The 20,263-nt window shown below is 42.6% G+C and overlaps 1 protein-coding gene across 5 annotated transcripts in view; it reads left to right on the top strand.

Moving 5' to 3' along the window:
* Positions 1-20,263, top strand: part of cyth1a (cytohesin 1a) — a 43,109-nt gene that overhangs the window by 20,604 nt on the left and 2,242 nt on the right. For 2 of the 5 annotated variants that reach the window (XM_051387746.1, XM_051387745.1), the window contains exons 2-12: positions 8,359-8,441; positions 10,727-10,791; positions 11,777-11,843; positions 11,931-12,049; positions 13,271-13,351; positions 13,597-13,709; positions 14,537-14,685; positions 14,791-14,903; positions 18,789-18,867; positions 18,974-19,042; positions 19,494-19,648. In XM_051387746.1, coding sequence (XP_051243706.1) covers positions 8,359-8,441; positions 10,727-10,791; positions 11,777-11,843; positions 11,931-12,049; positions 13,271-13,351; positions 13,597-13,709; positions 14,537-14,685; positions 14,791-14,903; positions 18,789-18,867; positions 18,974-19,042; positions 19,494-19,648 — 1,093 coding nt within the window. Of the gene's footprint in view, positions 1-1,101; positions 1,331-8,358; positions 8,442-10,726; positions 10,792-11,776; positions 11,844-11,930; positions 12,050-13,270; positions 13,352-13,596; positions 13,710-14,536; positions 14,686-14,790; positions 14,904-16,180; positions 16,184-18,788; positions 18,868-18,973; positions 19,043-19,493; positions 19,649-20,263 lie in introns of those variants that run through there. The other 3 variants (XM_051387744.1, XM_051387747.1, XM_051387743.1) reach the window with 3 other exon arrangements.

A 20,263-nucleotide genomic window follows, 5' to 3' on the forward strand; every position in this document is an offset into this window, starting at 1 on the left:
TTGCATTACAGTGTTTCCAAGAAAAACGCACCTCTGCTTATGAATTTCAATAATTGACTGATTATTAGACGAGGCCCCATCTCAGATTTTGTCTCTTCTCTGTTGCACTTCCAATTTGAGAGCTTCTGTAGACATCTTTATTCCCACATATGTATCTTATCTAAGGCAAGATAACACATGGATCCCATATTGACACTAGTCAGAGGAAGCTCTGTCACTGTGGGACTGCAGAGAGCAGGCGGCACAGCAGAGGGCTCCAGGTTGACTCATAAAGAAGCTCAGACATGAGGCAAGCACTCGCGTCTGCTCTGTGCCGCAGACAATCCTGGGGCAAGTGTACACTCACGCTGTAAAAACACGCCGCTCGGGACACCATGAAGAGGAATGTTGGGAACCTTGCACAATCTTTTGGCATGCCTCATTAGCATCAGGATAATGCTCATCCACGATTCTTGAGAGAGAAAAAAAATACACAATTGTGTTCAGCACAGACTCCATTGTTAAACTGGAGGTGATAATGATAGCATGACTGGTCGTATGACGGATCAGGAGAGAGAGAGAAGACCTGGCTCAAAGTGCTGACTCATAACAGCTCATGCTAGAGTTTATGACTTTTACGTCTCTATGGGACGTGACCGGATGTGCCTAAATAATAATTAATCACCAGGTGCAATGCTGTTTTTCTTTGTATGTCTTTCTTTTTCTTGATATGTTATTTATGTAATCACTGATTTTTATTTATTTTTTTAATAATAAGCCTGTATATTTTTTCTTTTGTACTTCACCGATTTGGGTCGTATGATATAGCCTCTTTCCCTTTAAAACACTGTTTGTGTACGTATGTTGTGTAAGTGTTTTAAGCCACAACTATATTGGGGTCTTATTTTTATAGATATATATGCCTGACACTAGGGTTTATGTGTGTGAAGAGGAGGCAGAGAAAGGAATGACCACTGGGTGGAGCCTCCATGTGACAGCGAGAGAGAGAGAGAGAGAGAGAGAGAGAGTGAGAGTGAGAGGAGGGAGAGGAGGTAGTGAGTAAGGCTCCTTCCCCAAATGGACTGTGTCAGTGTGCTGTGAGCATGCTGGTAGCTGATTGCTGTGCTGAACAGTTGAGAAAACCCAGCATATCTCACTCCCTGCCTGCTGGAGCAGACTCCTTCTCTCTGCCACTTCACGTTATGTGGACGTCCGGCTCGCCTGCGTTAAGCCTCGGGAGCTGACAGAATTTTGATGAAATATGAGCGATAAGGTGGAGTAAAAAAAAAGAAAGAAGAGGAAGTCTCTGGAAAGACACAGGAACTGACACTTTGGAGGATTTATCAGAAAGGTCAGCGCTTAAATTTGCTTACGCTCATGTGTTTGTTTGTCAAATTGATCTTGTGTTTGTTTGTGGTCTTGCTGTCACGTATGTCCACAACTCAGCCACACAGTATTGAAGATTAAATCAGTGAAGCTGGGCTTAATGCACATCAAAAACAGCAAGGACTCATGGTTTGACATTTTGTCCTGTGGAGTGTCTCTGCTGGGCCAATCTGGTTTGTTGTGTTGTTGTTAAGGTTAGTGTGTGGAGCTCCACTGACTGACTGACACTTGAGATGATTGAGTACTGGTGCAGCAGGCCAATGACTGGGCAGTGTGGTGCTCTCAGTGGAGGTGAATTGGGTCTGAATGGTAGAAAGATGTGTATATGTTTGACTCTTTAGGATCATAGATATGACCAATAAAAGTGCATCCAAAGGTAAAGGCTTTATGACGACAGCTGTAGATATTTCACTTTATTGTTCAACTCCCTGACACAAAAGATGGTTTCAGGAAGCTGGCAAATAAATGTCAAGTCTCGACACAACTACAGCCAAGGATGCTTAATCCGCCAGTCCCTGTGCCGGGGCCTTGTTGAGGAATGTCCTGAGAGGCCACTTGCAGACACAAAGGGAGAGCTGTGATCGTCCCACCACTCTTCCCACTGTCTCTGTGTTCTCCTGCCATTCACCATCCCACACCTCCCCTGCCAAACACAAGGCTCCTTCTCCTGTTATATCTCTTCTCTCAGTCCGCCTTCACCTCCTCCTACCATCAGGCCAGGTCAGGTTGGACACTTTGGGGCTTTTTCATCCATAACTGGTGGTCCTCTTTGCTCCTGTTTGGGTTCAGTTTTTGTGTGTGGCAATTATGGATCTGGAGGTCAGAGTTGAACAAGTTCTTTTGGGCTGGTGCCCATATTAAAGACTGGCATTCCTTCACAGCCCCTGCTCAGCTTTGTTACAAGCTGTCTGGTTCAGAAGGTGTGTGGGGGGGTGGTTTCAAATATATATGAGGGAGAGTCCCCTTGGGATTCACTGTAGTAATGAGATTCAGTCACAGATAAGCGGATGAGATGTTCACGTTTTAAATCACCTTTTGTCGCTCAAGCAGCAAACAGCAGCAGAGATCAGAAAGCTTGGAGCTATTTTAATAGACATTAGTGTACTTCTATGTGTGTTTTTGCCCATCCCAGCTCACGTAATCGATTGTTTGTGTGTGCATGCATGTGTGTTTTGTGCTGAATGCATTAAACCTCATCATGAAGTAGACTGCTTCTTGTTACAGCTGGCGCTCTTATTGGTTTATGCTAGTGGTCGATTGATTGGAGCCTACTGGGACCTTGGGGGTGGAGGGTACATTTTAGCAAGTTTAAGTGGAGCTATCCATTTAACTGTAAGGACAAAGGCTGTACAGCAGCATCCTCAAGGACCCGGGGGAGGGGAGAGGGGCTGGAGAAAACTGATCATCTTTGTTGCATTTTGGAGATTACATTTGCTAGAAACAGAGAGAGGGGGTGTAAAGACGAGATAGGAGTAGATGAGAGGAGAGATAATTGAGGAGGAAGAAGGGTAACCAAGCCTAATGGAAAGCAGTGAGGACCAAATGAAGGCTGTTCCTTCCACAAAGATATGGAGGAGAAAAAAAGCTATAAACAGTTGTAGGACCTTATGCAGGAGTGATTTCTGCCCCCAGTGTCATTCATCTGCCTTGATCAGTGTGTGCACTTTATCAAAGATGTAATCATGTACAGGCACACACACACACGTGGCTGCAGAAATGGATGTGTATATCTTTGCATATTCCCTCAGTCAGCAGATCATAGGCAGCATGGTGTCGTAAATATATTCATTAATGTCTTCGTCTGCTGCTGTGAAGCACTAAGATTCCACATTTTAGTGTAAAATCTTCACCCTGAATCTTCTAACCTAAAACACATCAAGACATATAGTAGATGTAAAGAGAATAGATTCTGTGTCACACTAGACTGTAACTTTACAATCCATATCTGTGAAGAGCGTAGATATGTCTTTTAGGTTAATTTATATGTGTATCTTGTGACCCTGTCCAGTAGCTGTGTCAATAGGGGCAACCTAGGTGAAACATTTATTAAGTTAATAAGTTTTTTTTTTTTTTTTTTTTGAGTCCTTCTGTGTTGAGAGGAGCTCCCCAAATTGGGTCACATCTGCAGGGAGGGGGGGTGGCTGAGAGATCCTACAAGCACTCAGAATTCTAATTTCCTTATTTTCCAAGGAGAGTTCTTCAGTGATCTGGGTGGAAATGAGACGTCTGCCTCTTTTGCCAGGATGGCAATCAGGATGTGTATTAGTGGGCTCCGCCGCTGTGGGAGAGGGAGCTATAATTGGTATCTCCCTTGATGTCACGTCCCTGGTGCTCTCCGCTGACCCAGCCCTCTCTAAAAACTGCTTCACCCATCTAGAAACTCTGCAGACACTCTGAAAAGCAAAAGACATACACGCTCAAATATGTTAAATGGGATTTATGGCTCAAATTAAGCAGATTTAAAAATATTAAAGCCACAAAAGTGCCACAAGAAAAGTTTTTATATTGTTAAAGGGACTAGAGATGCAGCAATTCAGGAGTGGTTTGTGATTATACTCTAAGGGAATGTATTGCGTGTTTTAAGTCATAAATTTAGGTTAAACAGCACTCAGTAGTAATGAAGGCCTAGGCATGGTGGAACAAAGCTCAGATTATGCTGTTCCAGATTTGGCAAAGGGGCACTTGTGTCTGTACCTTAGCATAGGGATATTGTCATTATCTGCTCTCCACTCACAGATTTTCAAATCACACTTGGTCTTAGCAAGTTATTTAGTCCAATAAAGGACTTAGTGGAAAGGGGTATTTTCTGGTTTCAAATGGGTATAATTTTTCATTCCTTTTCTTGAAATAAGTATCTAGTTCTCACTAAGTTTCCTGCTTTTCTTCCTGATACTAACTTGGTTAATAATTTCTCAAACTGAAACTGAATAGACATTTTTGCAGTGATGTAAGGGATTCAGTCTGAATATCATAGTTCGGTCAGTTCCAGTCAGATGGTGTTAGTGTCGATAGCTGAAACAAAAAGCAAGTTGCTGAGCACTGACACAGTGCCAGGCACAGCGGGGGACACTCTCTGTCGGCCCTGGGCGTCGATGTGTGGGTGTCCTATGTGTGTGTATGTGAGTGTAATGTGACTATACCCTGGTGTTTGTGCACGACTGCACGCCTCCATGTGCATGTGATTCCCCTGAATGACCTGTATTCCAAGCAACATGAGTCCCTGAAGGAGTGAATATGTGGGCGGCCCGTGTTTCTCTTTCAGGCTGTGGAAATCACTACAAACTGGCTTGCCCCTATCAGATTGCTGTAGGGGCTCTCTGCTTCTGAAGTCAGATGTAGACGGGGCAGATGAGGAATAGTGCATGTTGTGTATATGGAGGGGAAAAACAGAACATTTCCACTCATATAATTTACTCTTCAAAGGTCGCTGCATCAGCAAGAGAAGGATATTGTTAAGGTATCATTAAATCTGTCTTTCACTTTTACAGAAACAGGTGCTCTCCATCACTATTTCTTTGCCCTATTTGCCCTTCTGTTTTCTGTCTTTCTCATTCCCTGTCTGTTTCTGATTACAACCTCTTTTCATTGGCCTTACCACTGCAGAAGTTTGCTGAACGATAGCCAAACAGTGCTCCCAGACAGAAGAAAAAACACTCTCAGCATTTACTTAAGTGGATGGGTTCCCCCCGTCATTTGCTGTTTTCTGGGAAATGACACCCACTTGGTGCCCACCTCTGGCACATGCGTGGGTGGGGCCTTTCCCTTCCCTGATGTGGTTTGATTGTTTTGGGTGGAGTCAGGAAGGCAGTGACGTGTACACCTGATTGGCTCGCTGAATAAGTCTGATCATGTGGTTGACGTCAGATGGTGTGGTAGGGTGGCTCTTTAATCACAGGACCTTGGTGTCAGCCTGCATCTGTCCTGCTGCTGGTCTAAGATACAGATTTCCTACCAGCTCCTTATTTGTGCAAGTGAACAGATGTTTTTTTTTTTTCCATCTTCAAATGATAATATTGCTTTGCTCAGTTTCTTTCTGTCTCCTCTATGTCAAATTATAGTGCTTTTCTGCAACTCCTCTCTCCTGTCAGTTTCTTCACTTAGTGGTTGTCCTCTAAGACAGGAATGCTGTGGTTGTGTTGTGTTGGGTCCCGCTGTCCTGTTTTGTGTGGCGTGGCTCCCTTCAGCGCCTGCCAGTCGCCCAACCTCACATCATATTTCCAGAAAGAGGAAGGGACTTTCTCCTTTAAGGTCATCTTCTCTGTCGCTCTTGTTTGTGCCGTGGAACACATGGCCTGCTCTGGGTTTACTCAGTGTGACATTAACTCATCCAGTCGATTGGGAGAAAGGGTCATTGAATGCAAGAAGACGCATGCATTCTCAGACCTGTCAGCACTTTGTTTTGTGTGTGTGTTATGACTTTTTGTGCATCTCGGTCTGTAACAAAACATCCGTCTTCTCCAGTATGAGCTGCTCTCGAGGGAAACTGTCTGACAAAAAAATACAATGTGCAAATATTGTTGCTCCCCCTGTAAGTGAGACCAGTTGTGCAGAGGTTACCATGGTTTCCATGGATACCCTTGAACACTTTGGATGGATGCGGCTGGTTCGCTAAGGATACTGTAGGCTGTGAGGTATGATGTGTGAAAGGTCATCCTCCAGTGGACTGTCGTGCTCCCCCAGCTGTCTGAAAACAAGACGGGAAGACAACATGGCTTTGTTTTGGAACTCCTTAACAGCCCGCTATAAGGCTCTTGTTTTGGTTTCCATTGTCTATTATCCCTGTGTTAAATATTAGCAGACATTCCAGTGAATGTCATGGGTATTTGCCTCAAGTTGTTTAGGTTAGCATACCTTCTGTTATTAAAATAAGTGCTCTTCATTATGCAGCATATTATTTTCTCTTTAGGATGTCTGTTATATTCAGAGGATTTTTGATTTATTCTTCTTTTACAGGAAAATGAAATAAGCTGATCTTGTATTTTCCTAAGTGTGTGTGTGTGTGTGTGTGTGTGTGTGTGTGTGTGTGTGTGTTTCAAAGCACAATGAAGCTCATAATTTTTGGATGGCTGGCCTCGTCCTTGCGTTATTGATTGCTGTGCCAGATTTTGTTTAGCTATTGTAACCTTCATTCCTCTGACCTTTTACTGCAGGTACACGGTGTCCACAGTTTAGCCACTCAGTTAGTCATGAGTTTTATTTCTGCGTTGTCTGAAGATTATGTGGGACCAATATTAAATTTATTTAACGGTTAATAAAAGGTCGAAGGAAAAGGCTCATTGGTGGGATCATAGAGATTTGCGGAATTAGTAATTACAGACCTTATGTCAAAGATTCCTCCATCCTCAGCTTCCACCACTCTATAACCATTACCTTGTTAACCGTTTGCAGAGATCCACCAAGTCGGCCCTAGCCTCGACCCCTTTAACCTTTGAACCCTTGTACTGTGGTAATAAAGGGGAGAACGAGAGGTCACAGGAGGGGGCTTGTGCTTGGCCACTGGGGGAATCAGAGAACAAGACACTGTAACAGAGAGGATCTTTCAACTAACAACCGCTATGGCTTGAGCAGCTCATGACACTCTGAGTTTAGGGGGTTTAAATGTCACTCCCGCTAAATATCTCTAGTCTTGTGATACTGCAAATGTCACCAAAAAACCCCTTTGAAGCAGTTATTTTGAAGCAGAGAGCTAAATAGTTGGCTGTTACTTACAGCTCAAAAGGAAGTCTTGTTTTATTTCACAGAAGAAGAAAAAAAGCAGTGAGTGTTCATAGACGGGAAATTCTTGAAATGACCTCCATCATTAAACAATGCTGTCACCTACTCAAAATACACATATTTGCCAGAACCCATAATTTGCTTGATCAATAGTGTGTGTTTAGATAGCATATACTACCAGGTGTCTAGTTTGCAGTGGACTGTATTATAAAGTAACTACATAGTAACATATGTATGAACTATTTATTAGTTCATTATTAGGACCTGTCCTGAGACCAACATTATTTTAAGTGTCTGCTTTCACTTGAAGAGATCATTGTTGTTGTGCTTTTGATCATGCATTTCTTCAGCATGTCAAGTTTTTGTAAATATCAAAAGGATGAAATCGGTTCCCTCCGGGCATCACAAATGTTTTCAGAAATGCACAGGAAGTTTCATTTTAACTGTATTCTTTCAAAATTGTATGATAATAAATTGATTTAATTCAATCAGGCAATTATTGCCTTCTAAGTGTGATTACCAAGCAGTTCTGATGCAAGAACTTTACAAATAGACACTGAAATAAAATCAGGAGAGCGAGGGAAAATGCTTCCAGCGCAGTGCTTAAGTAAATGAAACAGGGATTGTGCTTGGACTGCTGTTATGGTTAGAGTGCTGATACTAGTGTTGTCCCTTTATGCTTGGAGTGCAGGTAGAGGTTGCGCACACACAGACACACAAACCCCATCAGCTGGGACATTGCTCAACCCTCAGTCCTCGGCACAGACTAATTATAACAGCCTGTAGTGTGAGTGACAGGAAGACTGGCAGCGCTTTGAGACCTGTCACATTTGTGCTACTCTGGCGCTGATGCTTGTGTGCTGCTTGGCTGACCTGAGCTCTTTCATTTAGTCGTACAGATTACACACAAAAGTTAAATGAATCTCCTTCAAAGAGCACCTGGCTGCTTTAGACTTGGTTTTCTGTAGGTGATAGAGACTGTTTACTGTCTGATCCGCCCCCCTCTTCTCTCTGACCAAGTATCAGTTGCTGCTGAGAAACAATCTTTCATGACTGTCGTTGCATGTCCTGTGTGTGTACTCCACACCTCTTGCCGTGGGCATTCCATCACCCTCTGATATCAAGGAAAATAATATAGAGTATAATGTTATTTTTGTGCACTGAGATACCCTCAGGGACTAGCCTCAAGGGATATATATGCATAGAAAAGGATAAAGGTGAATTATATTTTCGGCTTCTCTGTCCTAACGCTTCATCTTCTCTCTCATCTCTCTCCAGTGCCGGACGACCTCACCCCAGAGGAGCAGCAGGAGCTGGAGAATATCCGCCGGCGCAAGCAGGAGCTGCAGGAGGACATTCAGGTAATACTGGAATAGAATATGATGGCTTTTGTAATGTGTATGTGTATGTGTATATGTATATGTATATGTATATGTGTGTGTGTGTGTGTGTGTGTATATGTGTGTATATGTATGTATATATGTATATATGTATATATATATATATATATATATATATATATATATATATATATATATATTTATATATAGTATATATATATATAACACAGAAAGTAGATGAGTACAAAAAGCAGACTTCATTAAACAAAGTCTCACTAAAGAAGATAAACTACTTGATTCTCACTAACAGTATTTTACCCAACTGCAACTCATATAGGGTGCTGTAACTTTGCCTGTCTGTAAAAGCTATGCTGCTTGGATCCAATTAAACTTTATATCCAGTCCGGCTGATCTTAATGAAATATTTTAGTGATCCACCCATTAAAATGAGATTTAGAGGCTCTTGGGGCAACAGGATCTTCAGTTCTGTGACCTACAAGTTTCAGAGATTTGGCTCACTTCCACAGCCTTCAGCCACAACCGTGACTCCTCTGCCTTTTGATTCACTTTCATCCAGTCGTAGAAATTTCTCTTTTCCAAGGGGTGCTTAAATCATTTGACCTCAAGTGGAATGTGAAGTATTTCCTGCCAAGTCCTCTCTTCCTTAGCAAGCCATTTCTGTTTATTGCTTAGTTCTGTAGTGTCACCAAAGACCTCCATTTACAAGTAATCTCTTTTGGTTGTTTTTATTGGAATATGGTTTTGAATATAACGTGAGTATAAAAATAAGGCAAACAAATCATTCTGCATACAGATGAAATAGGATTATGTTCTTATGAGGAACATGCTCATGCAGCTAGTTGAATATCCCTTGTGTACTCCCTGGTTTCCAAAGAGATCCAGGATTCAAATCAGCTCGGCCAAATTTCCATAAAGTGGTTTGTTTGATTCCTGTCCATAGCTCGTGATAATGTTTTGGGCTTTTGCCTTGACCTCAGAGGACAGCTGATTATCAAAGCGAGCTTCTCAGGTCAGTTCTGTGAGTCGGTGACCATCTCTGAAAGCAAATGATACACAGGGGTGACAGACTGTCATGCTGGTTGAAGGTTGGCCTCCTGATGTCCCAGTGGGCAACTTCCGCTGGCCCTGACAGACAAACATTGGAAGCGTGATCCGATTTTAAAAAAAACATTTTTTTAACGCCTTGGCCACCATCGTTGCCCCTTTAACCCCCTCTATGGCCACCACTGCTGCCTCAATCCTCTCCTCTCCGCCTTACCTCCTCTGTAGTGTGCATACTGACCCCTCTCCTCCTCCTCCTCCTCCTCCTCAACAACTCCCACACCCTCCTCTGCTGGTCCGGCATGTCAAGGCCCCCCCTCACCACCACCACCACCACCACCACCACCACAGCCACCCGCTTTCCTGTATGAGCACTGCCTTTGTTTGCGGAGGCAAACATCTGAGGAATGTGTTGTGATTGCGCTTTGAAAACACAGATGTTCCCTTTGTGGTTTGGCCTATAGTGAGTTGGTATTACACATAAGAAATGATATACTAACACTGTAGCTTGGTATGAATGAAGAGGCGCAATGATTGTAACCTTTACTTGAAGTGTTGATGCCTCTCATGATCAATATTAAGCTCTGTCTGTAAATAGGACTTCTCTTAGACAACAGTCTATTATTCCACACTTTTATCAAGCTCACGTCACCCTTTCCATCCTCTAACCTCTACTTTGCCCTTACTGCGCCAGTCTGGCACCAGCGGGTCTGGCTTGATCGACTAAATCTGCCTCTAAGGCCATTAATCACTAAAGCGCCACACAAAATATAATCCACTTTTATGCTTTCTTACTCCATTTGTATTAAGGTTATCCCCGAATGTTCTCCGCCTAATCACATTCAGAATGTTTACGAGAGGACACAAATGCAAACACATTCGCTGATATGAGATATAGAGAGTTACTATCCGTTTTTAGTTTAAGGGAACTGAGGAAAGTTGGATGTGTAGTAGTGTATTCAGAAGTGACTCTGCTCTCTTTCTTAAGCTGATGGCACTGATGTGAGTATTTATAGTATGTGATAAAAGTCCACCTCTCTTACAGACAAACAAATGTGATTTGGACATGATAGCCTCTCCCTCAGCACTGTTTAATAGAGCCCTTGTGTGTTTTTAGACACTTTGCATGTTGTTTGAGTTGCTCCACGCCTCCTGGTGTCAGGGAAATTAGTAGACGATGATAAATTTAATCTTACGTCATACTCGCAACATTTATAAGACTAACACTTCTGTCTTTTCTGCAGCGGCTGAAGGATGAGATAGCAGAAGTGACAAGTGAGATTGAGAACCTGGGTTCCACTGAGGAGAGGTAAGAAAAAGGGACCCAACCCTTCGCCTCAACTCACACATTACCCACTCTGTTTTGCCTAAACTGACTTGCTGTTTGCCTTCTATTAACTTAGCAAATAAAGCTGTCAATTATTAATGTTTGATGGCCAAAGGGCCATCCCGCCACACCAAATACGCTCCCCAAATTGGCTATGCTTTTAAGGCAGTTTAAATGTTTCATCAGGCACACCCCCAAGATGGGCGGCCTCATTGAATAATGCAGTGGGTGTACGGGCAGAAGCAGACAATGCATGGTCCCAGGGGAGGGAGTGCTTGGGTTTGGTCTACTCAAGTGGATAGGGATCCCATCATCATACCGAATAATCCTAAAGCACTCTCTCCTGGATCTTAAACCCATTAAGGGTTACAGCACCTTGTGATCAAAGTTTCCTCCTGTGATCTATTTATCGAAGAAGGTACATGATAGGCTGCGTCTGTTTAGTCGAGTGTTGGACTTTGGCAGACAAAAGGCGAAGGAATGCTGGTGTGAGTGAATCAGTGGGAAGAAGTGGTGACCTCTCACCGGCTGGGGATGGAGATGTAACCATGGTGATGGAGGACTATTGGAGTGCACTTTGACCCCAGAATAACTCAAGGCCTGAGAAATGAGATGTTCCCATATGCATGATGTTAAACACTTTTATCAACACTTTGTCATCACAGTTGAGGGGGAGGAAAGGCCGGTCTCTGCCAAACAAATGGAACATGTTAATGGGAAAGACACTTTCAGGAAATGAAGTGAATACATTTTTTGCAATGGTCTGAGCCTTGACGAATAAGTACAATGATGCCGATATTTAGATTTTCGATTGTTTCATCAATTGAGAAAATGATCTTCAGATTAATCCATAACTAAAATAATTGTTAGTTGCACCCTTGAAACACTTACATACCACTGTTTGTTTATATATTTATTATGTTCACATCAAGAGAAACTAACAACAAACTCCGTTCTTACGTTCCAGGAAAAATATGCAGAGGAATAAACAGGTGGCCATGGGCCGAAAGAAATTTAACATGGACCCCAAAAAGGTAGGTGGAAGTAACTGTTCTGATTCTTCAGAAATGTAACTTATTCTCATAAGCAGGATGTAACTTGGGGGTCTGTCTCTTTCTTAGGGGATCCAGTTCCTGATTGAGAATGACTTGTTGAAGAATACCAGTGATGACATTGCTCAGTTCCTCTACAAGGGCGAGGGCCTCAACAAAACCGCCATTGGAGATTACCTCGGAGAGAGGTGAGGATGAAGACTGAATTATTGTTTTTTTCTGTTTCTATCTTACCGTCTCCCTCTCGTGCACTCTATCATCATTCACCAGCACCCATCCACGTGGTTGATAAAAGCATCAAATAGCGAGTGCATATTTTCCGTATTGCCGTGTTTCCTCTTGGTCAGGCACACGCCCATCCTTTCCCAAACACAGTTTATTGGTCCCACATTTAGATCATCCTCTCAGGACTATGTCCGTTACTCAATAACCTCCATCTGTCTCTTATTATCTTACTCATTCACAAGTACCGCTATCGAGAGACTCACATTTGGGATACACGTGTTTGAATCATCCTTCAGACCATCCTGGTTAGAGCAAACACATAATACAGGAAATCGTAATGGGCCTGATGTATGGTATGCGCTGCTCAGGGACTATAGGGCAGGCAGTGTTACATTTAGGGTGTGGTCTGCAGGTCGAACCAGGAAAAGGAGCTCAGGCTGTTGATGAATGCTCTCAGTTATCAAGCTGTCCAAGTGTTTTTGATTCTGTGAGGAAGGGCTGAAGCAGTGCGGGACCTTGAGATACGATTGGTCACTCGTCCACTGGGACCAGTAGTGACTGGATATGACTCAGTCAACGAGAGCTCCTTAGAGCCTTCCCATGATCCCATAGCGCAGATAATTTACTCTGAAGGGCATGGAGGTCGAGAATGATGTCATGATCAAGATTAGATGATAAATGAAAGGGAGGTGGATGGTGTTTTTCCTCTTCTGTTGAGCTTGATGGGAGAATGCAGTGTGTCACAGATCTCCTAAGCCCATGTGAGCCAGATCACACCCTGATTTGAGCCCTCAGGGTCGGTTGGGGCTGAACACTACAAGTTTGAAAATTTAAAACAAAAACAAGAAAAGATCTTACTGGACCGCTGTAGTCCGCCCCTCAACATTCCCAGATTCAAACTTCTAGTGGTGAGGATTTGCTTCTTTTCTTTGTCTTATGTGGTAGGAAATGTAATATCTTTGTGTTCTGGACAAAACTAGGAATTGATTTTGGGCTTTAGGAAAGTGTAATGTAATAGTTCACTATTTTCTGATATTTTACAGACCAACCAATGAGTCTGTTATTTGAGAAAATAATGGGCAGATTGATTGATATTGAAGAAAATCAGTCCTACACTTTTGTGTGTTTATTTTGTCTTGGTTATGCAGTAAGTAAAGGTGTTTGTCATGTTGTGTCTCCTGTAGAGATGATTTCAATATCCAAGTCCTCCATGCCTTTGTGGAGCTTCACGAGTTCACAGACCTCAACCTGGTTCAGGCCTTAAGGTAAGACAGCATCTCCCCAGGAACTTGCATCCTCAGGTCTGTTACATACTCACTAAGTCCTTAAATAGATCCTCATAGTTTTGTGTGATATAGTCCGTTTTTTAAGTCTAATATTTTGAGTCTCCTTATTTGCAAATTGTAAAGATGCAGCTGTTGGTTTCAGTCGTGTGCCTTGAGCTCGTTTAGCATTTTCACAGTGGAAGTGATGCTTCTGTTGCTGACTACTGAGCTGTGTCCCCTGACAGACAGTTCCTGTGGAGTTTTCGGCTACCGGGAGAAGCTCAGAAGATCGACCGCATGATGGAGGCCTTCGCTCAACGCTACTGCCAATGCAACCCTGGCGTTTTCCAGTCCACAGGTAGCCATAGTCATGCCAAACAGCCCAGCATTCAGTGTTTGTGGCCAGCTTTTTCAGCAGTATTGATAAATACAGTTACTATAATTAAAATTCCTAATCAGAATAACAATAATAGCTCATTTTAACTGTCAAATTCTTAATTTTTAAGGTACTATACTGGATAAACTTTTGTCTGCCTGAATCACTTAATTTTCCATATTGCACTGAGACCTAATAGAGAGAGAGATCTAAACTGCTTTATTTATCAGACACAAAGTCTGCTGATGTGAGTTGTGTTATGGAACGGTGTCTGGCTTTTGGGAAATAATGCCCAGAGCAGACACCCAACCGCCTCTAACATGGATGCAGATGGATGTGAATAATGCATGGGACTTCTCAACAGCCTAACGGGCCAGATAAAGTGCTGCTGCGTCAGCCGTGTGCTGGCCACGTTGTCTTTTAGCGAACACACACACATTAGAGGGCACGTCCAGAAACACACGTGCATACTTAGCTGCCCACACGCAGCCTTTCACTCCCACCCACTCTCATCGCTAACGAAGCTTTGCCTATCTGTTCCTCTCTGTTTGACTGCGGTCCCCTAAGTGCAGTCCTTTCAGCTCAGCTAATTTACATTCATATTTAAATACTACATTAAACACCAGGAGCAGTTTAATGCGAAACAGCAAGATGGCTTTTGCAGTCTCATAAAGCTCATCCCTTTCGTGTGTGTGTGTGTGTGTGTGTGTGTGTGTGTGTGTGTGTGTGTGTGTGTGTGTGTGTGTGTGTGTGTGTGTGTGTGTGTGTGTGTGTGTGTGTGTGTGTGTGTGTGTGTGTGTGTGTTACAGACACCTGTTACATCCTGTCATTTGCCATCATCATGCTAAACACCAGCCTCCACAACCCAAATGTGAAGGACAAACCTACTGTGGAACGATTCATCTCCATGAACAGAGGAATCAACGATGGAGGAGACCTACCTGAAGACTTGCTCAGGGTCAGTATGGCTTTAAAGCTCACTGTGGCGCTTGTCTTTCTCTCCTTGTGAGTCCTCTAATCTCAAACCTGCTTTGTATTCACGGTCAACTTTCTTTTATTGTAGAATCTGTATGACAGCATCAAGAATGAGCCTTTCAAAATCCCAGAAGATGACGGCAACGACCTCACACACACTTTCTTCAACCCAGACAGAGAGGGCTGGCTGCTAAAACTGGGTGAGTGACGCTGGAAATATGTCAGTTTATGAGGCACATACCAAAATAATGGCGCTCCTGTTAGTGTGGCAGTGCTGATAGATTACTTTGTTTTGTGCTTTATAGCAGCACAAGGCTGAGAATCCTCCATGAAGGGATAACCAACGTCTCCCCTGAGTTCAATAACCCGTGTGTATGCGCATGTTTTAAGGTGTCTATTGGCACATGTGTATAGGTGTGTACACCACCCAAGATCTTCTGAAGACATCTCTGCCTGCTTTAATGTATAATGAATGTAGCCTTGAGATCAGACCACTACATCTGGAACCCTTTGAATTATTTAGACCAGGGCATATTCATACACTAACATGTACAAATACTGACTTTTATAGCTTGTAAATCAAGTGTCTGCGCCACACACAACGTTTAGAAATGTTTTATTTGAGAGGGAATCTTTTCCCTCGATAAATGTTTTGCTTTTTCCGTTGACATTTTGATTCCCAAAGGAAATTCTATTGGAGATTTGAAGCTCATACTTACAAATGTGCAAAACAAAAATAAATGGTGTGTCTTTCTCTTTTTTTACCCTAATTAAAGTGTTTAGTGGCATTTTAAAGAACATTTTGTCCTGATCTTTTGCTAATTTCTGATTTGAATATATGCTGGGACACAAACTTGTGTACAAATACAGGGACCTGTATCATAACAAATGTTTCACAGGATGCCAGCAGGTACTTTTATTTGTTGCAATCACACCTCGAGCAGAAAAGCACAACCCTGGACCTCTGAACTCTTCATCCTCTATTTCCTCTGAGATCTCTCTCTATTGTACAGATTCACAATGAATTTATTAAAAAAGCATGAAATGTGCGAAGTGAAATTGAATCTTTCAATCGTTGTGAATCTTTACAACCAACTACACCAAGGGAGTGAAGAAAGACTCTTTCTCCAATTACTCCAAATTGTCGGATTTGAGCAAAACAATCCAGGTGGAAGGTCTATTATTGGATATAACAGAAATGGACCCAAGCGGAGGCAGTATTTGAATGTAGTGCTTTACAGTAGAACTCCCCCTTGTGGACTGATATAACAACAACGGAAATGTAAACTGTTGACCCTCAATACAAAATTCAGTCTGCTAAAATTAAAGCTGTAAAGCAGTGCATCAAAGCCTCCCTGGAACCAGATTAACAGGACTGTGGTGAAATAATTCCTTATCATTTAATTTGATTTTTTTTGTTTTCTTTTCCTCCTGTTTGTTTGTTTGTTCCCATGATTTTGGCTGTTGTCTTTCCTCAGGAGGTATGTACACCTGCTCTTCCCAAATGCTAGTCCATCTCTCAGCTCTCAGGTGCTTTTGGTGGTCTGCCATGCTTTTGTTCTCTTCCTCATTTTTACATGTTCACTCAGGGTTTTTTTTTTTTAGATTTTGTTTATTTTTATTTCTTGTCAATCCATTGACTCATTTGAACTTCAGATGTTTGTCTGTTCAGTCTCTCATTGAGCTCGTGGTTTGTCCACGCTCTTTTATCTCTGTGGGTGGTTGCCGAGCGGTCGCCGGGTTCATTTGCCACCCTGTGGGCTCGGCTCGGGGAGCTGATGCTTTGTGACCACTCTACTGAGCAGTTTGACCCTCTTTTCTCTGTATGCTGTGGTGGTCACTCTCTTTGATCTGTTTTTTTTTTTTTTTTTTTTTTGGAAGCTGCATTATCCCTTTTTCCATACAGCGAGCACAACAAAGGACTTTTGCTTGACTCTCCAATTTGATTATGAACCCACATTGGCTTATTGTTTTTGCTGTCTGGCTGCATGGAAAGGGAATACTGCACCTTTTCAACAATGTGCCTCTGCTCTCCTTATCTTATGTTGTAACTGGATCTGAAGGGTAACATTGTGGCTGCGGCCCGGTGTGGTGCTGGACCGGACTGGACCAAACTGTGGGAGAGAAGCGTGGGCAGAGGAGTGTGCTGTAAGGGATTTAGGCATGGTTCTAATGATTCATGCATGCTATATATATAGCATGCTTAAAATGCACATGGTTAGTAGTTAAACTGTGCCTTCTTGTAATTTATGCATCTTTCTTATTAATTTTAAGAGCCCTTATATTTGTGCAAAAAGGTGGCAATTAAACATAATTAGGGTTCTTGCACACAAAATAAAAAGCCAGATGCAATATTTTTTTCCTGGTCAGATTTAATAATTTCTAAAGATATCATCAAACTATCAACAACTGTATAGGATTTACAAGAAAGACCTGTTCCCTCCCTCTACTCGCCCAGCCCCCCACAGTCCATCTTGCATGGGTGCCTCCCTCCACTCAGCTCCACTCCGGCCTAGCACCATCCACACACCTCTGCAACAATCTGCTCGGACGTCCCACCTCGTCCCAGACATTCTTGCACGAGGAGGAGGTCAACTCTCTTTTTCTTGGAGTGACGGGAACTGACGTGACCGTGAAACCAGTCACAACCTCCAACCCAACCCAATCAACTCTCAGGCCGCCAGCTGTGTGATTCTGCCATCGCGTCTGTGTTTTCTGTTTGTCTGCTTTTCTTGTCGCAACACGCTGACGAGTCGAGATGCGTGCGAGGGGCTCTCCATCTCTGCCTGTCGAGTGAAGCGTGTTGATGGCGTCCGTAGATAATAACAAGCATAGACAAGTGTTTGACCTGTCATGATGTCTGTGATATGATAGGAGATCATATACAGTGCTAATGCTGTTATATGATGATACAAGTGTGTTTTACATGTCTGTATATAAACATCCTCAAAGCCTCCTCTATCCTGGTAGATGGGTTTCACAATGCTGCTTTTTACTAACATTGGTGGTGGGATAGCCTAGTCTAGACAAGGCTTAGGTCTTTATGTCATGTTTAGAAAGAAAGCTCATCCCCCAACTCTCTGGACACTGCTCCTATACAACCAAGAAGTTACTTAACAAAGCCAAAACAGGAAATTCAAGTCTGAGATGCCTGTAGAGAAGCTGAGCATAGCTCCAGGCGCTGAGCTTCCTGCCCTCCTCAGTTTGTTGGCATACCATCCTCCCAGCTCGAGAGTGCCATCTGTTACTGTGATCAGGTTTCCCCTCGCAGGAAGTATGGGTGACAAAAAGCGGGTCAGAGATCAGCTACAGATCAGTGAGTGCAGGGTTAACCAGGGAGCCCCCACTGGGCGTGAAAGAGAACTTAATCCTCAGTCACTCCTTCCTTTCCACATTCAGCCCTCATTTAGTGATTGGAGTGCTTTCCACATTTATAACAGTCCTTTAGTAACTTCATTTGGGTGGTAGTTCATTAAATTCAGTGAGCGCAAAGCACATAGATCTTTATCCTGTCTATCGATTCTGGCTTTTCAGACTTTTTCCTCTGAGTCAGCAAGTGAGGAGAATTTTCAGACACCCCAAGACATTTATGGAGACATAAATTTAGGATCTCCAATTAGCCTTAAGGCTCGTGTATACTCGCCGTTCCTGACCTGTCGCGCGACAACGTGACGTCAAAATGACGTAGATCTCGCTGGCGTGCACATTGTCGCGCGACAGGTAGAGAACGGCGAGTATACTAAGCACTTTAATGTGCCATTTATCAGCTATTATATCAACTGTTAAGTGACCAGTAGTTAGGTGTAAAAGCAGCTAAAAGTCCTCTAATTTAAATAAAAGGGAAAAGGAATTAATTCAAGAACAATACCCAGACAAGTGAAGTTTATGCTCTTGTGGTGATGGTGAGCGCATGGTGTAATGGTGGATCGGGGTGAATAGCGGGATGTTCTGGGTAAAAGGAGTCCTCTGGAGCCGTCATCTGTCTGTCTGCCCATACATCTGTCTGCCTGTCTGCTGCTCGACCCGGCGCTTCGTTTCTCTTTCTCTCTCTTGCTGAGCCTCTCTGACGCTGGCTGTTTGCTCCACAGGGGGACGAGTTAAAACCTGGAAGAGGAGGTGGTTCATCCTTACAGACAACTGTCTGTACTACTTCGAGTACACCACGGTGAGCACAGCTTAGTTTCTCATTCCCAGTGAAGAAGCCGCTTGCCCTGGTCCTGTTGTTCCCCTTGTGCAGCATTATGTAATTTACACATTGTATATTTGTCCAGGACAAAGAGCCAAGAGGAATCATCCCACTGGAGAACCTGAGCATCAAGGAGGTGGAGGATAAGAAGCCTGTAAGTACAGCTCCCTCTACTGGTTTGTTCTGGCATTACACAGTGTGAGCAGGACTAGGTTTTGGATTTAAGGACTCTCTCCAATGCTGCCCTTTTTAGAAAATCTACAACTGTGATTATTTCAGCAGAATTTCCATATCTTTTTAGATGAGATTAGATTAGATATTCCTTTTGACATTTAAGGGTTAACTAGAAAACTGACTGATTAAATAAATATAGACATGTAATTAATGAGTACTGCTTGACAGGTAGTCAAGCATTTATATTGACAACCATTTTTACTGGCAGTTAGCTCCTCAAAGCAGCATTATATAATGCAGTATATACAGAAGTGAACAGTATACACATATAGAACTTTACAGAGCTAATATTTTATTTTATTTTTATAAATTTGCCTTTGATTAAAAAAACTTCCTATAAATTCTAACATCCATCCACTTAACTTCTGCAGAACTGCTTTGAGCTTTTCATTCCTGACAACAAGGACCAAGTGATAAAAGCATGCAAGACTGAGGCTGATGGACGTGTCGTGGAGGGCAACCACACGTTCTACCGTATCTCCGCACCCACAGCTGAGGAAAAGGATGAATGGATGAACAGCATCAAGTAAATGTTTTATCCTTCACTTTTTAAAAGCACAGTATGATGTGTTGTGTTTGTAACTTTCACGTAAGGCTCATTGCTGTGGATCAGGGGTTTTAAAGTTACTCCTTTCTTTTAATTCTTTATCTTGCTATGTTTTGGGGAATAAGTTATAGCTATATATATTTTTTGTTTTTGTAAAAATGGCACCATTACTAGCATTAATTTATTGAGTCATGAGGACAATGTTTTTCTAGGATTTCCTTGCGGTTTTTCACCAAAAAAACCCCCATCCGGAATGTTTCTATTTGGAGCAGATTAAATTTTCATGATGTCCCGAAATTTCCACAAGGTGTTTCCTGCTGCAGATGCGGATCACTGCAGTGTATGGTAAATTAGGTCCTCTTGTAAAGACCACAGTTTAGAACATTTTCTGGTTATAGATCATAAAGAGAACAGTGGGGGTGAAAAAAAAAAAAACATGCTTATTATGTTAAGCAAGTCCTCCTAAGTATGTAAGAAAAAGAAGAACTGGTTTAACCACAGGTTTGGTATTACAAATGTTATTTTTGTATGTAATTTTATTCGACTTTTCTCAGAATGTTTGAAATAAAAACTGGAAAAATTACCTCCTCTTGC

Source organism: Dicentrarchus labrax, unplaced genomic scaffold, assembly GCF_905237075.1.
Source record: "Dicentrarchus labrax unplaced genomic scaffold, dlabrax2021, whole genome shotgun sequence".
In the NCBI taxonomy this organism is placed as follows: Eukaryota; Metazoa; Chordata; class Actinopteri; family Moronidae; genus Dicentrarchus; species Dicentrarchus labrax.